The sequence below is a fragment of the Seriola lalandi genome, unplaced genomic scaffold (genome assembly GCF_002814215.2).
Source record: "Seriola lalandi dorsalis isolate HSWRI2012SDOR001 ecotype SW California unplaced genomic scaffold, Sedor1 jcf7180002054976, whole genome shotgun sequence".
NCBI lineage: Eukaryota > Metazoa > Chordata > Actinopteri > Carangiformes > Carangidae > Seriola > Seriola lalandi.
Genome location: NW_019525526.1, coordinates 703,820 through 715,626, shown reverse-complemented (window position 1 = coordinate 715,626; position 11,807 = coordinate 703,820). Strand labels below are relative to the sequence as shown.

Sequence of the window (11,807 nt, the reverse complement as noted above, 5' to 3'; positions counted from 1 at the left end):
CCCCCCCCGCTAATATAACACCTGTCACTTTGTCCCCATCAGCACCCCGTCCTCCATGCCCCCACCACCGTCCCCGTCCACCCCCTGTCCCAGCACTAATTATCCGGGCCTGATTGACATGTTTTCAGGGGTCCGTGGGCATTTGTCGGCCTGATTAAAATATTTCCGAGGCACTGAAGTGTGTTAGTTCTGGCTGCGGTGTCTCTGGCATGTTCTGGCATTTTTTGGGATCTGTGTGCTGTCCCAGTGATCAGGAATCTCAAGTCTGAGGGTATTGTGTAGTGTTCCCCCTCCTGCGTGATTATTTATTCTTGTTCCTGCTTCATCTTTCCATAAACAAATAGGTTGAAGTTTGGGCTTTTCAGTGTTCGTTCCTATTCGGTTTCTTTTGTGTTTGTGAAACCTCCCTGTGTGGCCTCAAGCACAATAGCTCAGACTCTATTGTAAATGTGTAAAGCCCATGTGTGAACTCTTTTGCTTTGTGTCGTCTCGTCTGTCGGGGGCTCGTCTGCATGTGCAACGTGTGAATTCTCCTCCCTTGCTTGGTTTCATCTCAGTCCACAGGCCCGAGACGGATCCGACCCAGACCAACACAGTCCATGACCCTCACGGCTCCGCCCCGGCCCTCCACTGTAGCCAGTCCTATTACGGCTGCTGCCCAGACGGACGCACTTCGGCTGCGGGCCCCCGGGGCCTGGGATGCCCACAGGGCCCGGCTGCCGCTCCTGCCCAGCCGTCCTGCATTCAGACCAGGTACCCGGCTCCAAGCTGTCATTACACTGCGGTTACTGAGGTCACACATGGAGTCTGTCTGTCACTTTTATGGCGTGACGGCTCTAACCAGGGACTTTTCTGCATCACGTACGACCGCAGTAACGACCAGGCTGAAGTTGAGGTTTTCTTGGAAATGTCAAAGTTGCACATTTTCTGTTATTTTAGGCACAAACGTTCAGAACAGAATGTTTTACTGTTTGTACCTGCTCTCTTCTTCTCTTCTTCTCTGTGTGTCAGTTACGGCTGCTGCCAAGACGCCGTGACGGCTGCTCAGGGCCCCAACAAGGAGGGCTGTGTGGAGTTCGTGGCCCCTACACCCACTGTAAGCAAACATGCATGACTTTATGTACCTTTGACCATAATACACCATGATAATAATAATAAAAGATGCCTGTTTATCATCTAGCCAGAGTAAAAATTAGTTTTAAAAAGTTAGAATTTGTATATGGACAATTCTTTCGTGGACTTTGTGTTTTTTCTGCATTATTATACTTATACAAATCATTAGATAGTGACAGTGGAGAGACAGAACATGCAACATTAACCATGAACCAGGGATGTTACAGTTCAGTATCTGTTCCCAGGGGTTTTAGCATCTTAGACAAGATAACAGGAAGTGTCAGCTCCTAAACACCAGTGACTAAAATTGAAGTGAAAAAACAGAGTAAATCAGATCGAACTGATTTTCATCAATTTTCTTGCCCTTTCATCTAATCTGCCCTGACGTGTCCTCAGGTGACTCCCTCTCTCCCTACTGAGAATGCAGTTCAGTGCCGAACCACCACCTACGGCTGCTGCTACGACCGCACCACACCTGCAGGAGGACCCAACGGGGAGAGCTGCCCCAACCCCCCGAACCACAGTAAGAGACTGAAGGACCAAACAACATCCGCTCATGACTCCTGTTTGTGCACAGACACAATGTCACATGACATTAATAACCTCTGATCACACGCATGTGATTAATATCGATATAATTTTCTTTTCTAATTATTTTACGGCGTTTTATAAAATAACCGTATAAAGATGAGATGAAATAAAGGAAGAGACAGATGGAGAATGATGGGCAGTAAGTGGTTAACCTCCAGGCTACCAGGGCGCCCCAGTTAACGTGTTGGCGTTGACAAGAATTCTCATAATAAACAAACAAAAGTTACGAACATTCAGATCTGACAGAAGAAGAAATAGGCTTTTTACTCAGATCCTTCTTCCACCAGATAAAAACCTTGTTAAGAGAATAAATGTATGAAGTGATCTTTCCTCATAGACTGCACAGTGTCATTAAACAAACAGGTGAGACTTTGATCTGGACTTTACCTGCTCTGTTTCTTCGCTGCAGTCGAGCGCTCCATCTGCTCCCTCCCTCGTGCCGCCGGCTCCTGCAGCACCTGGGTGTCACGCTACCACTACGATGTCATCACCTCCAGGTGCGTGCACTTCTGGTATGGGGGTTGCCACGGCAACACCAACAACTTCTTGACCCGGGCGGAGTGCCAGAGGGCGTGTCGGGTGCCTGCGCCCGGGCCGGTCGCTCCCGCTGGAGAGCCGACCTCCAGGAGAGAGTCCACCCCTGCGAGGACCCCGGCTGGAGCAGGCACCTCGTCTGGAGGAGGGTCCAGAGCAGGAGGGTCCGCCTCTGGAGGGTCGACAGGTGGGCAGTCGCGCAACATGGGGAGGATTTTCACGGTCCAGGGAGGTTCGACCGGCAGCACCGGCAGACAGGCCACGAGCGCCGCCACACACGCCCACAGAGCCAGAGTCTACCTGCGGGGACGCCGGCCTTCACCTGTCACTGCCGCACAGCACAGCGGCCCAGCTGCGAGGTAAGACCCCGAAGACCCAGGGAGCGCGGCGAAAAAGCTCACTCCCTGCCCCGGCCCCTGCCACACCACCTCAGGCCCCATGATGCTGTTCAGAGCCCCCCCCACCCCCCCGATGAAGGAACCCCAGTCCTCGCTGCCTCACTCTGGTTCTGACCACAGAGTGAGCTGCAGGAGATCGAACCACCGTCCAAAGACAAACTACGTGCATCATTCATCCACCACATGAAAAACTATATCTAGAATGCACCAGAAATATTTTCAAATAATAATAGTAAAGGTTCAAAATGAAAGAGACCAGTTCTCAAAAATCTGATTTTTAAAACTTACGTCTGAAATTTTAAATCTCTTTTCCAAACTCTTGAGACCGACTTAAAGAGGAACTCGACACCTCCTGAAGAGCTTGTTTTTACTGACCCCTGGTGGTTTAACATCTCACCTCGCTGCAGTGATGTAGACGTGTACTCCAGGGTGTGTCGGTACGCTGTGACATCACCGTTGGTTGTATAAGTACGACAAAGCACACCCGACCTCACCTTCCAGCCTGGTGTTGAGTGACTCTTTATATTTAAACGGCCACTCTCGTTCTCTGTCATCCGTACAACAGAATATTTCATGTGCTTTATTCTATGCAACAGGCTGTTTATGTTCACTCTTGTTGATGCTAATAATAATCCGAACCCTTGCTTAGTAAACACACTGCAGCTCCACTGACTCACTTTCACGCCGGCTTCAGCAGCATCACCTTGTTTCTTCCTTTAACGAAACATCAGGAGAAGTTGACGACCTCACAGCGACCCCCCCCCCCCCCCCCCCACACACACACCCACATGGACTGCTCTTCTCTTTAAGGCTCCTGGGACTTTTCACTGTCTGTCTACGATTCATGTCGGTCACCTCGTGCTTCTCGCTGCCCGCTGTCCTCCTCACTGTGTCAGTCGGCGCCACCTTTTGTGCTCTGTGTCTTAACCTTGGTGTCGTCAGATCAAACTAATAAAGGTTCTGCTGTGATGCTTCATGTCACTGTTTGTGTGTCGTCACTAAATCCTGTCCACGTTTCCACCTGACATTTGTGTAGTTGTGTGTGTGAAGTAGCAGCCACGCTGGGAACTTCCTGCGGGTTTCATCTGGTGAAGAGAAGTCTGTCCTTCTGTCTCCTGGTGTGTCAACGTCACCTCTGTTTGTTGTTTTTGAGGTGGAGGTTGAACTGTTTGTCTCGTCACTTTTCTTGTTGCATGAGCCACAGCTGGGTTTCTCCTCTGTCTTTTCTCTCCCAGCTTTCCTCTGAAGCCAGGTTGTGGGCGCTCTTTATGCCTGCTTTGGTGACTGCTAATAAAAAGTACCAACAGTAGAGCATAAAGTGACTCTTCTTCCTCCTTTTCCTCCCTTCATTCTTCACTTCCTTTGTTTTCCAACTTTCCTCCTGTTTCTCCTTCCTTCCTTCTTTCCTTCCTTCCTTCCTTCATTCCTTCCTTCCTTCCTTCCCTCTGTCCTTGTATCCCCTCATGTCTCCTCAGTTTGACCCTGGGAGGAGTGACCATCGATAAGACTGACCCGTCCACAGTGGAAGCGTTAGTTGGCCAGACGGTCGTGCTGCCCTGCAGAGTCAGCCCGCCGCCGTCCTCCACCGTCACCGTGGAGTGGAGGAGAGACGGCATCCCCCTGTCGACTCACCGGTCGGTAACGCACACACACACACACACACACACACACACACACACATTTAATTTAGCTTTCTGTCAATGTTTATGATTATTCTTTTATTTATATTGTCTTCAGGCATCACCAGCAGCCCAACGGCTCCCTGTTAGCCGGTCCTCTCACTAAGGGCGACTCCGGCTGGTTTTTGTGCGTGGCCACTCGGGAACGTGAGAGAGACCACCGCTACATTTACCTCTCTGTCTCAGGTAATGTGCATTCACATAATCAGTATATTTATATGTTTGATAAATATATAAACAGGTCAACAGTGCAGATAAAACAGTAAAGTCCAGATTGTCTCTATAAGGATTAAAGCTCTTTAAGAAAGCAACAGTTACTCGTTAACAATCGGCTAATTGGGGCCAGATTCGGTCAAAACACTAATTTGACCGACTTCAACCCCAATTAGTTCGTCACATGACGAATCCTGAAGACGCACGCGGGTGATGTCACAGATGATGTCAGAACATGATGTGTTAATGTGACATTATGTAAGTGGATTGGAAGGAGGAACTCTAACTTTGTGTCTCACAGAGGGAACGTCTCCGGTGGTTCCTACCTCACTCCCCAGAGACAGTCCACTCCCCCGGTAAGAAACGTCTCTGTCCCTCCTTAAATTAAAGCTTCACTAAATCTTCTTTCTGTGGAACAGAAAGTGGAGAAATTATACATTTTTACACGCACAGAATTTAAGATGTTGGGACAATATCAGTGAGCTGTAAATGACCATTTCTCTCAGGTTCAGTATCGACCGCTCAAGCTCGTCTCAGCTGGAAATGCGAGCGGGACAAACCGCCAGGCTGCCCTGCACCATCGTCCCTCCCTCAGCTCTGCAGTCCGTCAGCATTCAGTGGACAAAGGATGGACAGACCCTCAGTGACTCCAGGTAATTCTCACTCTGCTCTACGGATTTATCTTCTGTCTAATTCTGGTTCAAAGACGAGAGAAAAGTAAAAGTAGGTGTTTATGATGTGAGGTGGTGGACGGTGCTTTGCACTAATGAAGGATCAGGATTATTACACATACATTTCAACAACTCTCACTCTAGTTGTGATTGTGATGCTTAAAGATTTTAACTGTGATCCAGAAAATTATTGTTTCCATCATGTTTTTGTTCCTCCACGCCGGTGACAGTGAGAGCAGCAGCCATATTGTTTTCAGGTTGTCCGTCTCATTCTCGTGGACACGATATCTCAGTGACGCCTTGATGGAACTTCTTCACATTTGGCACAAACATTCACTAGGACTCAAGGATAAACTGATTAGATTTTGGTGATCAAAGGTCAAAGGTTGAGGTCCCGGAGTGAAGTGTTCATGGTCCTCAGGGGATGAAGCTTAATGAGCTTGATTTTCCATCTAGACGCAGCATGAAATTGATATTTGTGGTTTAAGTGAAATCATCATCATCGACTATTTATTTTCTCAGAGATACACAAAAATAAAAAAATCACATGCATTCAGGAACATTATGATTTAAAAGATATGAAAGTTTATTTCTAAACTGTCCCAACGTTTTAAGGGAATCAATATTTAAAGTTATTCCACGAGTCCGGAGCACAACATCTAAAGGTACAACATCTACATTGAGGTCTGGTAGTGATGTGAGGTAACTTATTTCTGAGCATTTTATAGATGAATATAAGTGTTGATGTTGTATTTAGAAGAAGTGAGAAATGTCTCAACAACTATTGAATAAATGGGCGTGAAATTAGTTCCCATCAGGATGAATTCTTCTAACTTTGGTAACTGTTCATCCAGAGACATCATCAGGCGACTGACTGCTGTGTTGCAGGTTCACCCAGCATTCAGACGGCACCCTGACCGTCGGCGCTCTGGCGTCCGATGACTCCGGTGTCTACACGTGTACGGCCTCCAGTCATCAGCAGCTGGAGCAGAGACAGCTGCAACTCCGAGTCCAAGGTGTGTTTGAGTAAAACATCCAAACAGAACATGATGTCTGTTCTAACTGCCAGAGACCACAGACTGAACTATTCACCCTCTGTTCTACCAGCTGTTACCAGCAGGCGGCAGTAACAGTCAGTGTTAGAGGGCCACTCCCCCAGGAAACAGCCAGAATAATAACTTTATAATGGTGTAACTGTTTTTAAAAGGAGAAAAAACATGAGTAATAAGTACATTTTTATTTTATGTGTTTGATTTTTTTTCTGTTGTAATTTTCCAGCGGACCTGAAGATCACGACAGCTCCGAACAACATCCAGGTGTCTGAAGGCAGCACAGCTCTGCTCCCCTGCGTGGTGTCAGGAGAAAACATTAATATCGGCTGGTCCAGGTAGAAATGAACGTGATCTGACTCGACCTCATCGCACATCATGAATATCAGCACGGCATGAAACAACACTGAGGGAGAGCTTAGTTTCAAAATAAGATTTCAAACTAATAAAATAATGATACTAACAAGGGTTGAATTTGAAAGATATTCACTTGATATTCGCCTCCAAAATACAAAATACATTTCTTCTTTTTAACTTTTTATGTGTTTCATATGTTCTCATAAACATTTACATCACAAAGTTCATAACTCCTGAAGTCTAGTGATGGAAATAAGACAGGAGAAGCTCCTTAAAAAAATATTTTAATCTTCAGTTCATCAGTTCAGAATCAGATGGAGATCAGCAAGAGAAACTCATTTTTTATTCTCCAGAACAATAAATGAAACACCAGCAGTTAAAGAATGAATTTCCTTTCCCATTCTCTCTTGCTACAGAAACGGCGTACCGGTGCGTCCAGATGGTCGTAACATCCAGATGTCATCTGACGGCAGCCTGATCCTAAACAACGTGAAGCCGTCAGATGAGGGAACCTACACCTGTAACGCTTACACTGGCATCTACTCTGTGAGCGCCACGGCTGAAGTGAGGATCATTAAAGACACACAACAAGGTGAGAATGAATCTAACTGTGAGAAACAGTGAGAAACCTGTGTCTGATTATTTCATGTGTGGATAAATTTAGTTTTAGTTTCTGGTTTGTCAGAAAATAATCAGACTGAGCTGCCATTTTATTTATATACTCCTATTTGTGTGCAGTGGTTCAAACATCTGCAGCCAGGCTCCTGATGTTTAGCTGATGGAATAATAAACAAACCTTTCTCAGACGACTCGACGTATATAAACTCACATCTGTCATTTCAACATTAATTAACTCCCCATATAGAAATGTGATGTATGTCATATATGTTCCTGTATCAGGAGTGATGTTGCCATATGTGTCACCTATATTATTATCACATATATAAATCCTCTGGACATACGAGGATATAATTTTATAACATACATGAAACACTTACAGTAATATAAATATCTACATTATTACATTGTTTATGGTGTAACATATTGTGATCATATATGTTAAAGATATATATTTAATTTATATAAAACAACACGTATAAAAATATTAAACTTCTTTTTTCTATATGTTTCTTATTCATTTGAAACAAGTCTTTCTCAGACTTTGGGAGACACATACTGACGGGATATTTATTTATATAACATTTTTCTAAAATATAAGTTTACATACATGAACATACATATTGTATGGGCGAGACATATATGTCAGTATATTAAATTATTCCAATTTCTAAAAGGTTTCATATGATTTTTCCGTGTGTTTTTATTTTATATGTGCATATATAAAACACATGGACAGTCAGTGTTACAGTATGTACAGACGTGATATCTGTGTTTGGGTTTACAGAAGCAGGAGTATTGATCTGACCCCGTGGACTGTGTTTGATTCCTCTGCTGTTGCAGGTGTCGATGTTCCTCCGGAGTGCGTGGACCAGCCGGAGCTCGCCAACTGCGAGCTCATAGTTTACGCCCGACTTTGCTCCAACTCGTACTACTCCAGCTTCTGCTGTGCCAGCTGCACCAGGCATTCACAGAAGAACGAGAGGTTTGGTCGGCTAGGCTAAAGACACAGAGGGGGGGATGGGGGGGGGCGGTTTGTGTTTTGGAGGACTGCATTTTTAAAAACTCGAACTTTCAACTCTGAACTGCTGCTTTTGCCAAAAGGACTTAAAACACTCACATCTGAGCAGGTGGAGCAGAGGGCGATTTAAAAGGGACTGTTTCCTGTCGGCGTGGTCGAGTCTGTGAAGCAGGAGTCGCTCCACAGCGAGCGCTTCGTTCAGGGAGTCTGTGCCTTCAAATGTAGGGAGCATACAACCTTGTAACTGTCTGCTGAATGTGATGAGGCAAAGCTCAGACTTTCTCCGTCGTTCTTCCGTCACATTTTTTTAAATTAAGTTATTACTCACTGGACCTACTGTACAAGTTCTCTGTTTTTAAGAGGATCATAGCTTTTCCTTTGAGCTCGTGAAAAAGATTTAACATGTTGTGAAACTACTTTATATCTGCTGTAGTTTTGGCTACTACTCTTCTTTTTTAAAGCCTTTCATTGAGACAGGATTCTACTTGTTCTGTGACACACAAGGAGCTCCTACCACACTGTTTATTTTTATGTAATTATTTGATAATAAAAATAATATTTTGATAAAACCCCCATGTGGTTTGAATGACTGAAAACTAAAACATGACGCGTCTTTCCAGTTGGCGCCACAAGAGGTCGTTCCTCATGACGAACGAGATGTCTCTACATGTAGGTGGAATATATCTCTGTGTATCTGGTTGCTGAAGTGTGTTGATTTGAATTAATCAATAATATTTATTACATCACGTGACATTCTTGAATGTAGTGAAGCTGCTGTTTTCAATTATGATTCATCAATCAATTACACATTCAGTATTTTATCAACAACTTCATTCCTTTCAGAGGTTTCAGGCCGTCACCTCAGACGGGTTTGTTCAGTATCTCGTTAGGCTCGTTAAGAAGACTTGTGTCCAGTATTGATGACTATGATTTTTACAGTATAGACAGGGGCAGGATATATATTACCTATCAAGTTGATTAAAAGTTGACACAGCGTCAGACGAACATGAATCCATAACAGACAAATGCATTTACACTTACTTTTTCTTAATTCCACATGCCTGTAAGAGAGACCGAGACAGAGTGAAGAATTCAGGAGAGAAATGGACCCCAGACAAATCCGTAATCAATACAGCAATAAATTTCATTCACACACTTTACACCTCAGATACACTACAATGCTTACACATGGTTTTAAGGTGAAGCTGGACCCTCTGTCTTTGTTTCCCATCGAGGTCAGGGGGAAGCAGTTGGGAAAAAGGCTGCTGGTGTCACAGGTGTAGACACAGGTGCTCTGTTCCACTAATGATATGAATAACTTCATTTCTTTTGAAGGTTTCAGGCAAGTGTTCAAGTTTATATTCATTAATGGAAACTCTTGGCTTTAAACACCAAACATCCCTCCGTCGTCTTTGTTTTTACTGCTCTAGTTGTCAACAGCATCAACATGTTGCGGTTTGGCTGTTATTTAGCATTATGTTTCGTCCAGGCCTCTGCTGGTTTGGCTCAGTGCGTTCGGCTGCATGAACTTCAGGAACTTGCACCGGATCCAGTTTAAGTCTCATATGAAATATCGAATGATTTAATACCAACTGTATCTCAGGTTTTTACATCCTAAATTATGGTTTATGAAAAATATTGTGAGGGCTGGAGGTGTTTTTACCTTCGTGAAACAGTTTGAAGTTTCATCCTTGTCTGGAAGTTTTAAATAACCAAACAATCTTTAATGTTTTCTAACAGAGATAAAAAACCAGCAGCTTATAAATTCACCTAAAGGTCAATATAATTTTCTCGATACAGAATGTTTCTGTTGCTGCTTCTCGCACCGTTTCCTGTTGATGTGACTCCAGCGAGCACAAACATGTTTTTCAAGGGAACATATGGAGAGAGAGGAGAACGTGCTCGAGTCCCACTGGAGGTTTCACAGGTGGAAAATAAAAGTACAGTTTGATGAGAGACTGTTTGGACTGAAGCTTTTAGTACGTTTCAAATAAAGTCATAGGTTGTCACAGATCTCGGAAAACTGCATCTTTTTAAATAAGCACCTCGGACATGGAATAATCAGCAGAGAGACCCACACGTGATGTAAATGTATTAAATGTCCATATATGAAATATTATAAAATATGAAGTCAAATCATACATGCTCATATATTTAAAAACTGTATATCAAACCTGTTAAAAATTGGAACAATTTCATATATTGACATATATGTCTAGCACATAAATGTTTATGTGTGTATGTTTATATTGTAGACATATGTTATATTTACTGTATATATCCATCACAAAGCTTCTCAATATATGTCGATATAATATACATACAGTAAATACAAAAGATAGAAACCTCAAAATCATTTTTTATAAATTCATATTAAAAGTTATAAAGCATGTTGTTTTGATTATATATCGTTTATCATACAAAAATTCATCATATAGATTGTTTTAATAACAAATTTAACAGTTGATATTTCCTATATGTTATGAACTTATATCTTCATATATCCAGATGACGTATATATGTGATAATAATATATCCTCTTATAGGTGACATATATGGCAGCATCACTCTTGATATAGGAATATATACGTCATATATTACATTTCTATAAGGGAATCTAAAATTAGATGAACTTATATCCACTGACGACTTTAGGAGCATCATAAAGAAAGTGGTAAATGAGACATGTACTTGTTTTTCTTAAGAGGACATGAAGCTCAACTTACTGCTATCTTTGCCAGGTCTCTCTTATAGGACGTATAAAGGAAAATAAATTTACTCCAGCTGATAATGTTATAATCTCTGTAACTGCAGCCAAATACATTTTCCATGTGACTTATTTACTGCAACATAAAAGCTTCAAATGCAACTGTGTGCACCAGATCAAAGTAAACAGCTGTTGTATGTAATGCAGCACATAGTTAAGTTGATTGTGTAGCTTCAGTTGACACAGAGATGGAGGTTTTCACAGCTGTTTGCTCAGAGATGAGCAGTGTGGGTGTGAGTTGGTGCAGAGATGCAGGTGCGGCCTGTGAGCCGGAGGTTGTGGTGAGGTGGAAGTTTGCACCTCTGTCATTTCTCAGCACAGGGAGCGATCTGCAGGCTGCTGTGTGACCACATCCTCTCCTCTGCACAGTTTCAAGCCCCAGTCTGTCTTCTCACAACAGCAGCTTTGACCTTCTTTTGTACACGGAGGAAAACGTTGATTTCCTGTTGTTGTGTGGTCGACACACACTCATTTTCTTTGTTTCTGACAGTGTCTGAACTAAAGGAGGAATTTCTTAATTCATGAAGAGAATACAAACTGTAATGCACTGCTCATGTTTGTGCAAAATGGAAAAACTAGATATGACAAATAAACCCACATTAATAACTTCAAATAATTTCACAAAAAGAAAACAAAACAGATTAGTTGATGGAATCTAATTTAACATGAGTCACATCATTGGAAAAGCTTGTAATGAACCAAATGGACCTGAGATGATTCAATACATGTAGGTGGATAGTAGTTGATTTCTCAGAAAACAGGCCGGTTGGTGAGCTGCTAAAAATACCTCACACTA

The 11,807-nt window shown here is 43.1% G+C and overlaps 1 protein-coding gene across 1 annotated transcript in view; it reads left to right on the top strand.

Annotated features, from left to right (window-relative positions):
• The window catches only part of paplna (papilin a, proteoglycan-like sulfated glycoprotein), a 24,586-nt gene extending 16,334 nt beyond the window's left edge, over positions 1-8,252 (top strand). The window contains exons 16-27 of the mRNA XM_023396372.2: positions 558-753; positions 1,012-1,096; positions 1,510-1,636; positions 2,114-2,597; positions 4,112-4,270; positions 4,374-4,501; positions 4,830-4,884; positions 5,035-5,181; positions 6,088-6,215; positions 6,478-6,586; positions 7,022-7,197; positions 8,067-8,252. Coding sequence (XP_023252140.1) covers positions 558-753; positions 1,012-1,096; positions 1,510-1,636; positions 2,114-2,597; positions 4,112-4,270; positions 4,374-4,501; positions 4,830-4,884; positions 5,035-5,181; positions 6,088-6,215; positions 6,478-6,586; positions 7,022-7,197; positions 8,067-8,227 — 1,955 coding nt within the window. The 3' untranslated portion in view covers positions 8,228-8,252. The remainder of the gene's footprint in view (positions 1-557; positions 754-1,011; positions 1,097-1,509; positions 1,637-2,113; positions 2,598-4,111; positions 4,271-4,373; positions 4,502-4,829; positions 4,885-5,034; positions 5,182-6,087; positions 6,216-6,477; positions 6,587-7,021; positions 7,198-8,066) is intronic.
• Positions 8,253-11,807: the final 3,555 nt, after the last annotated feature.